We start from the raw sequence: 13,553 nt of genomic DNA, 5'->3' as shown, positions 1-13,553 counted from the left end.
TAGTTTACAAATTACACTTAAATATGTCGTTGGTAAAACCGGTTGGGTCATCTCAGATATAATATGATGCGAATAATTTGTATTGAAGAACCAGAAGTTTCTTCAATCCATTAAATTTTTGTGTGTTTCTAAAAGAAAATTAAAATTTGAGAAATTGCGTTTTTATGACATTAACTGTTGCATCGACTAAAATATCATGCATATGTCTCTATTCACAACCAGAAGTTTGTGAAATTATTTTCTCACCTAATTAGACTAAGATCTTGTTTTCTGAACTTTTTTTATAGAAATTCCTGTATAAGTATCACATATATATTATTAAAATTGATATTGAATATCATGTAATATATGTTCATAAAAAGAAAATGGACCCGAAGATCCATTCTTTAGACGTCTAAAGTTAATTATATGGTTGATACTTATGAGATCATCAATTCTAAATTATATATTTGAAACACCCAAAGTATGATATTAAGATATTTATTCGCATTAAGCCAACATTATACTATATCTTAGTCCTCCCTAATGTATTCTAATATTTCTCATCTTAGTGAACATTTGGATGTGTTGTGTATATTCCAATTGCTCCAATATAATACATTAAGATGAGTCATGAAAGAATATTGGAAAAATATAATTAATATGAATCTCAATTTTGAGGATATAATTTGAGCAAATAATCAAATACTTGATTGCAGCCCAGTAGGCTGATTATCACTTAATAAATTAATTTTCCCAATATTAGGAGGAGGGAAATGAACAGCTGAAATCATGAACAAGAAGTTCAAATGAACAAGTTAAAATAAATTGTTGTATTGATCCTCGTACAAATCAATATGAACCAAAAGTTCAAAATATTATTCACTTGCAAAGTTTATGAAATAAATTATCAGCTGGTAATACTCCACTCAAAGTGGATTCTCATATTGGATAATATAATATTGCAAATGAGTTGTAGCTGCGCCTGAAGCGTGGTATGAAAGTCGGTTCCAATGTTAAAAGTCCTTTACTAAGAAAAGAAACTAAAGATGACCCAAGTGAGGATATGAAAATGCTAAGAGCACTTTGACATAACTTAATTTTTAGTTCCAGAAGAACAAATAAGTACTTGAAATATGAAATAAAGAGATCTCGATAAATTATGTCATGGATGAAATGGAATGGAACCGAAATTGAGATAACCAAATAAAGTCAATATTGACAAAGTGATCAATGATAACGAGGATCATGAGTCAAAGTCTATTAAAGATTGTAGACTAAGTGAGAATTGGCCAAAATAAATATATTCAATTGAAGAAGAATTAAACTCACTTTACAAGTGACTCACTTTTGGACCTGTAATCCGAACACCTCAAGGTGTGAAACCAATTAGATATAAATGAGTTTTTGTGAAAAAGAAAAATAAGAATGGTGTAAAGTTTGATTTATTGCTCAATGATTTTCACAAAGACCTAAGATAGATTTTAATAAAACATATCCACCTGTAGTGGATTCAATCGATTTTTGATATTTAATTAGTCTTGTAGCACATGAAGGGCCTAGTTTGAACATGATGGATGTTATGACATCTTATTTATATGGTTCACTTAATAGTGACATTTACATGAAACTCCCTGAAGGATTCAATAAACCAGAGGCACGTAATTGTGGATCTCGAGAAAACCACTCCATCAAATTGAACAAGTTTCTCTATGGATTGAAACAATCTAGACGCATGTGGTATGATCAATTTGTCCTTTTATTTTCTTAAAATGATGTGGAAAAGTATTTGCAATAATAGTTGTCTATGTGGATGACATAAGTATTATTGGAACTCCTGAAGAGCTTCCAAAAGCTATAAATTGCTTAAATAAAGAGTTTGAGATGAAGGACCTAGAAAAGACAAAATATGTCTAGGTTTGCAAATTGAGCATGTGGACAAAAGAATATTTATACATCAAGAAGGCTATATAGAAAAGTGTTGAAATGATTCTATATGAACAAATGTCACATGTTGCCTACTCCAATATGGTTGTTAGATCATTAGATATGGAGAAAGATCTTTTTAGGCCTCGAGAAAAGGATAAAAATTGCTTGGTCCTGAAGTACCATATCTTAGTGAAATTGGAGTACTAATGCACCTTGCTAAATACACACATCATGATATATCATTTGCGGTCAATCTATAAGTAAGATAGAATTATTCATCTACACGAAGAAATTGGAAAGCGGTCAACCATATACTTCGTTATCTTAGAGATGCAGGTTACTTGTCAGATTCTCACAATGGTAGATCAAAAAGAGGTTATTTATTTACATGTGATGGTACAACCATTTCATGGAGATCTATGAAACAAATCATGGCAACAACTTCATAAAATCCCGCATAACTATTACCACTACATGAAGTCACTTCGAAGAAGACATTTTAAGCAACGACTACAAAGAATATTGTCTCACATGTAAATGTTTGCATGAGGGGGAGAAATACATATGTTTTGCACTCTTTTTTCCTTCACCATGGTTTTGTCCCATTGGGTTTTCCTGGTATGGTTTTTAACGAGGCAGTTCACATTCAAAGGATATTGTACTCTTTTTCCTTCACTAGAATTTTTCCCACTGGGTTTTTTCTAGTAAGGTTTTAACGAGACATATCCTCAATGGACATCCAAGGGGGAGTGTTATGAATATTTATATTAGTGGATGTCCATCCATCTCCTAGTTCTTCATCTTCCTATTCCATACTTAATATGTGTTTAATATGTATGATTTTCTATCTCCCTTGAGTCCTATAAATAGAGACCCATATTACAATGTAAATCACACTTGGAATAAGATAAGATAATATTGCTCTCTTTCTTCTCTATCTCTCTTTGATCTCTCTATTGTTTTAGTTAGTTTTATAACATTATTATTATTATTATTATTATTATTATTATTATTGTTATTATTATTGTTATTATTATTATTATTATTATTATTATTATTATTATTATTATTGATCTTATCGGAATCAGACGATCGTCTTGGTCTGTAACGTGATTCTGGTCAGTCCAAAGAAGAGGAGGGGGTTGTACCGGCAAGATATTTCGATGGCAAAGTAAGAATCAGAGCGAGAGCAAGTATGAAGTATGAGTGTCAGAGTGAATGAATACCCAATCCTATATAAAAGAGGGTATTTATAGTGCCCCAGCGCTGAACCAAGATCTCCTATTTTGGGCTAGATTATGCAAGCCCAAAACAGTTGACTACCAGGATCCTACGTGAATAAGACAAAGTCAGCATGTATCTTTCATCCTGAATTGATTGTCCATGGACCTCGGAAGAGGAGATCCGCCTTTTTCGGTAGACACGTGGGTGTGATGTTGTTAGCTGGAGTTTTTGACACAATGATTATTAATCGTACCTGATCAGAATGGATCTTCAATGGTCTGCAAACTTCTGGACTTTCTGTAAATGAGGGGTGTATCTGCAAGGTACTCTGATGTCAAAGTAAGAAAGAGAGCAAAGGAGCGCAAATACAAGAATAAGAGTGATAATGAATGAATACCTGACCCTCTAGTGAAAGAGAGTATTTATAACCCCCAACGCTAGGCCAAGATCTTCATATTAGACTGGATGTCCAAGCCCAAGATGGAGACTATCAAGATCTACGTGTGTAGTGGAGACCGACACGTAGTCTCCATCCTGGGTTAACTGCTCCGAAGTATCAAGGGAGACGCGGTCTTCTCGGAAGCGCGTAGACTCTGCATAATTCAGAGGGTTGAAGGTGAAGGAACCCTATGAGGAGGAGGGTTTGGGCAGACGAAGGTGTTCGTGTGACGCCCCTGCCCGAGACCCTGAAGGAGGTCTCGCTCGGGCCACAGGTCTTCTCATGAGGTTTGTGGACTCGCTAAGCTTGGCCAAGAGTGGCTCCTGCTCGGTAGTCGGGCAGGTGCATGCCCGCGCGAGCGGGAGCTAGGGGTGATCAAAACCAAACCAACCCAATAGAAAACCGCAAACCAAACCAAACCAAACCGAAACCGCAAATAACCGCATTTGGTTCGGATTAGTTTGGGTCATCTTTTAACAAAACCGCATGGTTCGGTTTGGTTTGCGGTTTGTATTTTATAAACCGAACCAAACCGAATCAAACCGCATTATGTTACAACCTAACTTTTACTTAACTCACATCCAACCCAAACATAAATCTATAATACCTTAATCTTATGATTACGAACAATTTTCTCGTCCTTACACATGTTTTTAGTCCCGATCTTTTCAAATCTCTAATAGCATTATCGCGTCTTCTTTGCCACATACATCTTCCCTCTTTTTCTATAATCTCTACTCTCTTATAATCTTTCTTTTTCACCTTCTCATTTTTAGGCAAATGTTCCCTATTTCAGTTTCGTTTTTATCGCACATCTTCTTCTCTAATCTCTCAACTCTTTTGTTTTTTCTTTTTCACCTTCACTAATCTCTCGTATCTTCTATTTTTTTTGTTTCATTCTAATAATTTTTATATTGTTTTATACTATTATTTTATGTTTATTATTCCACTTTTGTCTAATTTAAATTTTACATATTAAATAGAAAGTTAATGTTAAAATATGACGGGTTTTGTTGTTATTTAATAGTGTATGAATGTCTAAATACAAAGTTATGTTATCATCTATATGTATATGAATGGTTCAATAAAATAATTCTAAAAAACCGAACCAACCGCACCGAACCAAACCGCATTATGTTGGTTTGGTTTGGTTCGGATTTTTTTTAAACGTCAACCAAACCAAACCAAACCGCACGATTTTTTCTCTTGCGGTTCGGATGATTTCTTTCGTCAAAACCGCCCAAACCGCACCGCGATCACCCCTAGCGGGAGCTCAATGGGGCATTTCCCTTGGTCAGGTTGAATTTGGGCCTTGCACTATATTTAGACCAAGTGTCGGCCCAGTCCAGAACAATTATTAATGAAGGAAAGGAAATATCTTTTAAAGATATTATGAGTTTTCGACGAAACAACATGTTTGCTGAAGTCCTGTCGAAGTCACTCCTTATAGAGGAAATTGTTAGACATGGACTTAGAAATATTTTCTAAGTTTTTGTGGTCGCTTCTACAAAAAGGAACGTTCGAGAAGGTTGTTGGTTTTAAACGAAGATATAACTGCCTTTTGTCCTTATCTGTATCACCAGAAGCACATGGAGCTTTAGGACGAAAGGAAGACATGTTGAGCGAGACGTGGCATGTTATGAACGAAGGACCATTAGAAACGGTTGTGTTCGATTTAGTATATATAGGAGTCTTAGCATTTAGGACTCGAGTGTTCATTTGTGTACAAAATCTCACTAAAAAACTCAAAGTATTTGCGTGTTGAGAAAAGAGTCTTCTGAGAATGTACGTGTAAACACCATTTTATTTTATTTTTACAGTTTTATATAACTTATTATTCCTGGAATTTATATTCTTGCAATTTACTTTCAATTTTCTTTAGTTTACTTTTTTTACAAGTTTCAGCATTACTTTAAAGAGTTAAGTAGATCGAAACAAACATTTTAATAAGAACATGAACGTAGTCAAAGTATTATCCATTATCAAGAACAAAGTTTGAAATATAAAGCACATGTCCTAGGATCAATCAAGTCGATCATGTGAGTAACCAAAGATTCTTGTTTTTGGAAGACTAGCGCTTGTTTACCAATTTTCACGTTAAACAAATTGGCACGCCCAGTGGGACTAGTGCTTGAAAATATCTGTTCTAGTAAAAACAAAATCCTTCATTACTTTCTTGCATTTTTTCGTTGTATGAGACTTAGAAGTGGTAAATTAACCACAAATAACAGAGAAATACCTAAAAGAAAATACGTTAGGAAAATGGCAAATCAAAGTCAGCCAACTAGTCAGAATCCCCTAACAATAATGAAGTATCACCCCAGTGTTTTCGACAGGGGGGACTACGATTTCAGCGCCTGTTTTGGATGTTATACTGTCTTCAACAAGTTTGACGCCAATGAAATCGAACACCTAAACTATGCCTATTTTGATATATGTAGGACCACAGAGGCCCCCAGTGACCCCTCCCCCAATTATGAATGTTTCTCAAAGGCCCCTAAGGCCTCCCAACTTTACTATGTCTTTAAATGGTCGCGAACAGCCATATGGCCTGCCAACTTTGCTCATGGCAGGGTTGCATAATTCCACTTCGACATTTTCAGAGCCCAGAATGAACGTAACTTCCCCATTGCAGGGTTTTGGGTCTGCTGTTAATAATATAAGTCAAATTAATAAGCCTTTTGGGGCAGGATTCTCGTCTCAAATGCCAAATTTCACAAGTAACTCCGCAATAGTAGTTAGGCAGCAAATGGACGAAAGTAACCGTTACATGGTGCAATTGCTTGCATAGACAATGGGTACAATCTTCAACCCTTTAATCCAAAATACTACTCAAGCGAACCAGCAAATGGCAGCGCAAATGACGTGTCTCGCTGAGTTCTTTGGTGTACCTCAACCTCCTCCACAACCCCAAAGATATTTGATGAGAGAAAATCAAGGGGTAACCTTTGGCAAAGACCAAATAATTAATTAGAATCAAAGAAATACACCGCCTCTGGACTTGGCAAACCAGGGGAACTGTCGAACCACCAAGGGTCGAACCTCTTAGGCAAGAACAATAGGTCCCAAGAGAGAGAGAGAGAGAGAGAGAGCTCTCAGGGTAGTAATGGCAGATAGAAACCATAATGCAGACGAAGTTGTGCGACGAATTCGACATGATAATATGGCAGCAGATAACAATTTGACAGCCATGGTGGAAAGAATCATGGCTCGAAATGGTGTAAATGTTGGCCTTCATAGGCCAAGTTACACATCTCCGCTTAACGAATACATCATTCGATAAGATATACCCCCTAGGTGGAAGGTCCCCAAATTTAAGAAATTCTTTGGGGACACTACCGAGTCTACTGTCGAGCATGTGGCCAGGTACTTAATAGAAGCAAACAAAATCACCGGAAATGAAAACCTTATAATTAAGTACTTCTCAAGTTCGTTAACAAAGAATGCTTTCACTTGGTTCACTACGTTGCCAGCAAATTCGATTCATGGCTGGGCACAATTAGAAAAGTTGTTCCATGAGCAATTCTACACGGGACAAGCCAAAATTAGCTTTAAAAAATTGACAAGTGTGAAACGAAAATTCACCGAACCAATAAATGATTATTTGAATAGGTTTCGTTTAGTCAAAGCGAGATGTTTTACTAAGATTATTTGAAAAAATTACATTAAGTCCAGCAATTTTAGCTCACGCCCCTCTTAGATTCCACATAATACTAAAATATAATTAAATAATATAATATATAAAACATTTCAACAATCTTAAGTAAAAAAATTATTTTCTCATTCGCGTTATGCTTCTAACAAATTATTCTTGTATGAATATCTTAACTACCTTACATTAAGGTGTTAATATAATATATATTTCAAATGTGATTTGTTTGTAAAGGATTTCTATTTCGAATGTAATGTCATATTAAGATATAAACAACAAATTTTCTCAGCACTATTCCTAGATCAACTAATGAATAACTATTGCCTCAAAAAAAGAATATAACACCACCTATATAATATTTTGAAATTTCAAAAATCTTAGTGGAAAAATGCCCCAAATGTCTTTAGTCGTAGATTCATCCATGATTACATCACAGCCTCTAGAGCAACTTGCAATATTTCAAAAACCAATTTGACTATTCCTAATTATAAAATTAAATTACAGATCAATTTTAAGAAATTTCAGCAAAAAGAAAAGGAAACCAAGGTAAATTATCGTAATAGCAATCAATTGTCTAAATCTACAATGTGTAATCCCTCCTGAGATCAATGTGTTACCACTTACATTACAGCTACTACTGATACTGCTTCCAATCGAATGACATCGAAGAATGTCGGTGCGGTTACATATCTACCGGTCCCCAGGAGTTTTGATCATCAAATGATTGAGGGTCTCTTATCATTGGTTTAAACCTTGGTCTCGCTTGTTGGTTTTTTCCCACTGGAAATCCCCAGAATGAATCAGAGTTTTCAAAGAATATGTAAAATGCAACTCCTGACACTAAAAATAGTCCTAAGAGCACCAAGTATATCTGCCACTCTGCATGTTTCAAAACAAATTTAAAATGTCAAATTCAACTAACATTACATTCTGAGTTGCAACACCTTGTCTTATTTCCTTAACTATTCACCAAAAATAACAAACCACATATTTAAATTGTGTTAACCATCAAAACTATTGTCAAATTTGAGTTAAAATATTATTTCTGATATATTATGTGTGAGAGAGAGAAGGGACATATATTATTTCTCATAAAGGACATGTGTGTGTGTGAGAGAGAGAAGGGAGGGGGAGAGAGATAACCTTTCCAATCTTTAGGTACATTAAGTTTAGTGACCAATGCTCCCCATTCTACTGAGGTTGTAAGTACAACCCTGCATAAAATAATTAAAGCTCAGGTGAATAGCCAAGACCAAGAGAATTGATTGATATCTACAAAAAATGTGACAAATTAAACCAATAGAGTATGGACAATTACCTTTCGCTAGGACAGAACTCCAACGTTGCAATAGTTGTACCGAGGTGTAGTCGTTTGCTATAATGGTGTATCTGCATCTTTTTTACTTCAACGACACATATGTCTCCATCTTTACTTGCCCTAAAATTATAGAAATCCGATGAGCTCAAGATTATACAAGCAAGGTGCTCATCGCATTACAAGTTTACTTTTATTATTAAAAAAAACTAACTTTATCTGATGTGTGCTATAAATATTTGACCACAACATATTTACAATTTGAAGTTTCTTTCTTTGGTAGTTTTAAACTAACAATCAAATTCGTATTAAGTTGAATGGTCCCAAAGAGAAACCTCAGTTCTGAGACAGGACAAACAAGGCACAGGACAAAACAGCACAGCTAATTGGATACAGTATAAATTAGAAATGAATATGATAAGGTAGAACACAATTAGCTACGCTGTTTAAGGAGAGGTAGAACAACTGTTTAAAGAACTCGGCAATTAAGCAAAATAAATGATTTGGTAATCTGTCTGTGACATAGATGACTTATATGTGCAAAGGTTGAAAGGGTTTACAGGAGAAGAAACTCAAAGAAGGAATCACTGCAAGCTCAACTTAAATGCAGTGCTATAGGTTGAAAAACAAAGACCGTTTAGTAAGATGGAAAATCACAATCAGTTCAAACATTCTTTTCTTCACACTTTAGTTTTGGCAGTATGACCAAAACCAAAATCCCACCTTGCAATTCAAATGACTTAGATGTGCTATAATATTGACAAGGTGTTATCAATCAAATAAGAAATCGATTGACACTACAAGGCAAATATAGGTTCTTACAGAGAAAGGTATTTCCCATCGTGGCTAACTGACATTACTGAAGCCGACTTTCTAAGTAGCCTCTTATGTCCAATTTTGTTCCACGTACCCATGTCCCAAACTGCAGTTAGTGACTTATCCCCTGCTTAAAATTAGAGGCATCGTGATTAATACCATACTTGATCAAAAGAGACAAATAAAAAATTAATATTATAGAATATACTCAAAACAAGATACTCGTATACCTTTTTGAACGGCACAAAATAGAAATGGTTTGGTTCCATCCTTGGAAAATCGGCATAATTCAATTTTTTCATCCTAAAGAGATAAATAAAAAATTTAGATCAAGGGGGTACAAGTAACTGCATATATTCTTGTCAAAAAAAAACTCCAGAGAAGGTTCTGAAATCAAACACACTATACCGAGTTGCGAGACAAAGTAGTCACAGGAACACCATCTTCAACTTTCCAGATTCTTGCTGAACCATCAGTAGAAGTTGAAGCTAGAAATTCAGAATCTAGACTGAAGTAAGACAAAACAAAGTGCAATACAGTAAGTATCAATGTCATAAAAAATCTCAGAATCAAGATGTTTATAATATAAGCATATTGTAATTGTCTAAAACATTGTATCCAGTGTTGTCTATGGTGGATTGCGGAAAATTGTAGTGAACCAAAAATCCGCCATGAAAATATGGCAGATGGCGGAACGGAAAATTGCGGAAGCATGACATAAAATTATACTGGATGCATAAATGAGAGCAGTTTTAGAAGGATCAAGATAGAGTTGTTCAATAGTTTTCTACCTGAAATCCATATCCCGGACAGATTTGTGTGCTTTTGGTTCATCCAAAATTATGCGCATGCTAGGCCACTCCATAATTCTGAGACGTCCATCCTATACGAGTTAAGCACCGAAGTAAAACATACAACTTACAAGACTCAGTTTGGAAGAACTCAAAGTGCCACAGAAAATAAACGGAATCGGTTGGAATCTAGAGTGATGCTTACCAACCCACCAGCAGCAAATTTAGATCCATCAACACTAAATGTAATACATGTTTGGGAACCAAGACCCTGCAGAGGGGTTAGTTCCTTGGCCAACAGCTTCATGTTTGCTTCATGACCATACAGCTCAAACAATCTGCAAGCCACAAAGAAAAACTTCAATCTACATATGTTTGGTTTTGTCTCCAATGGAGAAACAATGGTAACTCGAGACAAACTATCTGCTAGCAAATATGGCTTTGTCTGGTAAGGTCAAACTGCAAGCTTATAGGGTATAAGCTCGTATAATTAAAGTAGAGCTTATAGGGTATAAGCTTGTATAATAATAGTAGAGCTTATAACTATAATGCCATACACACTCTAGGAAATAAGAGCAAGAAAGTATGCAAAAGAACTTTGGTACAACTGAGCCTAAAATTTTACATTTTCCTTTAAAAATTTAAAAGATTAAATATCAGTCTTCGGACCTGGGCGTTATTTGAAGTGTATGCAGTAGCTGTTATTTTGAGAAATGCAAAATGCAATGTTGAAACAAGTTATGAAAATAGTTTTCAGTTCAATAAATGTGTTGAGATAAGAGAGTAAGGTTTCAAATCTTATGATGATTAGAAAAGAAAAGAAGCTTACTTGCAGCTACCATTGCTTAAAGAGCACATAAAATCATCACCGTTAGGGTGCACAGCAATAGCAACAGGATCACCTTCCTCTGCTTCTAACACAAAATTGGCCTGAAAGATCAATCAAACAATAATTTCATTAAAACCACAAAAAAATTGTTCTTCCAACCCGTCGTTCCAAAAGCTCAACATTAGAAACACTCTTCAATAACAAAATTAGTGCATAATAGCAATTATGATCCTATGCACGTCAGTGTCCGACACTTGTATGACAACTGTACGACACACGTCCGATATTCCATGAATCAGTGTCTGGCACTTGTATGGACTCATAGAACACGTGTTGGACAATTCACACAAGTGTTTCAAAAGAGTAACTGTACTCACACGGTACACACACGTAAATATACACATACGTAGTAACACATAGACATAGATATAGATTAAGAATTTAAGAACAATACCAGAGGAGAAGTAGACATAGAAACAGTTTTAGGGTCAAAGGAGAAAATCTGAAGCAAAGAAGGGCACGAATTCCCACGCTTGGACCTTCCGAGAACAACTAAATTGAGATTTTCAGGTCTCCGAATCCACGAGCCGCACGTAACCGGACCTTGAGGTGAGCCTGAATCATTCTCCATCAAATATTCTGAAATTGGAAACTTCACTTTTTTTCAATTGGGGGAGTGAAAAACAAGGGTTTTCTTTGGAGATCGTTGATTCGAAATGTGATATAATATAGAGAAAGATGTATATATGGCGGTTGTGAGTGAGAAAAGAAAAGAAGGTCAATGAATTGGGTGCAAGTAGGACACAAAGTAGCTTTTGCCTTGTTTTTATTCATTCATTATTATTATATCAACTAGACATGTCTCACTTTTTGTGTATCTGCTTTCACAGTTATTAGGTTTATCAGATTTCTCGTGCTGTAGGTTCATAGACAATAACTTTAATTAATATAGAAAAGTATATATGAATTAAATAATTGAATTGAATTCATTAGTTTTTTAATAATCAAGTGTGTGTTATTATAAATAAATGTTTGAATATTTGAAGTGATTTGTTTAATGGGAAAGGAAAGGATGATGGGTTCGGCTAACATTGTCAACTCTGAGAATATTCGGTAAAGATTACGCGGCATTGTATCAGGTTGTAGAGATGTGCCGCATCGTGACAATTTCACCCTACCACAATACTAAAGTACAATTTGTTTAATAGGCCTTTGATTTTTGCTATGCGATTCTTTCATTGTAGTACGTGTTTATACATGTCGTGCGCATATATGGATCTAGATTTTGTTATTAATTGGGACAATTATATATATTATAAAAAATATCTATATAAATAAAAAATATATTGATATATATATATATATATATATATATATATATATATATATATATATATATATATATATATATATATATAAAATGATCATATAATTATTTTAACTTAAAATGTAGATAAAATTGTACCCTTTTTTACCAAAATTATTAAACACGTCTTACAAATAATTATTATTTTGTGTCTTCGTGTTTTAAATTTGTTTATTTTTAAAACTATTGAAAATATTTGTCTATTTATTTAATCAAGTAATTGTTCTATAATTTATCTCGTAAACTAATTCGTATTTTATTTTGTGTAATTGTTTTCATCTCACTACGCCAAAATTGGCTTTTAACAGCACACCTACGACAGCGCTTATGCCCAAAAGCGCTTTGGTAGGTTTGTCTAAAAACAAAATAAAAAATCACGCTAGAAAAGCGCTCTTATAGGGGGGGTAACGAAAGCGCTTTTTAAAAGCGCTCTTATAGGGGGTGGGTATGAAAGCGCTTTCTAAAAGCGCTCTTATAGGGGGTGGGTATGAAAGCGCTTTCAAAAAGCGCTCTTATAGGGTGGGGTATGACAGCGCTTTCCAAAAGCGCTCTTATAGGAGTCTTATAGGGGGTGGGTATGAAAGCGCTTCTGAAAAGCGCTCTTGTAGCCCTGATTAAATTTTTCATAAAACAGAGACACGCTAATTTTTTCCAAAAACACGCTATTTTTTCAGAAACAGTCTTCTTCTTCCTCGCAAGTTCTCAACCACTCCTCCTCTCACTCCCTCCGCCGTTCTCAACCACTCCCCGTCCCTCCGTCGTCGTCTCACTCTCACGCCACCGCCGCTGCCGCCGCCGTTCTGTGGGATTTTAGGGTTTTCTTGGTCAAAATCAACACTTCTGTTCAGGTAAAATCTTCCCACTATTTAGTAGAACTTGTAAACCATGTGTTTTTTTACATTAATGATAAGAATTGCAAATGAAACTTCTGGTTTGGTTATTGTTCATGTTCATTGTACAAACTTCTGGTTATTGTTAATGATAAGTTCCTATTTGAAATTAGTTGAAACTTCTGGTTTACATTAATGAGCCATGTGTTATTGTACCTGAACAGACTCTTCATTCTGATTAATATAGTTTCATGTTTGGTTTATTAGCCAATATAAGTAAGAACAACCTGACAATTTAATTTGTACTTATAATGTGATATATTACAAAATATTGATGGAGAATACTATTAATGACTTCTGAGAGAGTCAAACAATTGTTGATA

General features: G+C 34.9%; 1 protein-coding gene across 1 annotated transcript; it reads right to left on the bottom strand.

Annotated features, from left to right (window-relative positions):
- Positions 1–7,600: 7,600 nt before the first annotated feature.
- On the bottom strand, positions 7,601–11,888 carry LOC131643811 (SEC12-like protein 1). The gene is made up of 10 exons (XM_058914134.1): positions 11,429–11,888; positions 10,975–11,075; positions 10,351–10,483; positions 10,146–10,237; positions 9,763–9,862; positions 9,585–9,657; positions 9,361–9,481; positions 8,542–8,661; positions 8,367–8,437; positions 7,601–8,102 (listed from the first exon to the last, which is right to left on the bottom strand). The coding sequence occupies exons 1-10, from the start codon at positions 11,603–11,605 to the stop codon at positions 7,906–7,908; spliced, it is 1,185 nt and encodes a 394-aa protein (XP_058770117.1). The 5' UTR covers positions 11,606–11,888; the 3' UTR covers positions 7,601–7,905.
- Between the last annotated feature and the right edge of the window lie 1,665 nt (positions 11,889–13,553).

Source organism: Vicia villosa, linkage group LG1 (assembly GCF_029867415.1).
Source record: "Vicia villosa cultivar HV-30 ecotype Madison, WI linkage group LG1, Vvil1.0, whole genome shotgun sequence".
Lineage (NCBI taxonomy): Eukaryota > Viridiplantae > Streptophyta > Magnoliopsida > Fabales > Fabaceae > Vicia > Vicia villosa.
The sequence above is the reverse complement of the archived record's forward strand: the minus strand, read 5'-3'. Positions and strand labels throughout refer to the sequence as shown.

Excerpts from the sequence above, each read along its gene's own strand:
- LOC131643811 (XM_058914134.1), bottom strand. The coding sequence starts at position 11,605 with ATGGAGAATGATTCAGGCTCACCTCAAGGTCCGGTTACGTGCGGCTCG. Across the intron at positions 9,482-9,584 it reads ATTTTGTGCCGTTCAAAAAG|GGGATAAGTCACTAACTGCA; the intron begins GTATACGAGTAT and ends AATTTTAAGCAG. Across the intron at positions 8,103-8,366 it reads TGTACCTAAAGATTGGAAAG|AGTGGCAGATATACTTGGTG; the intron begins GTTATCTCTCTC and ends TGAAACATGCAG.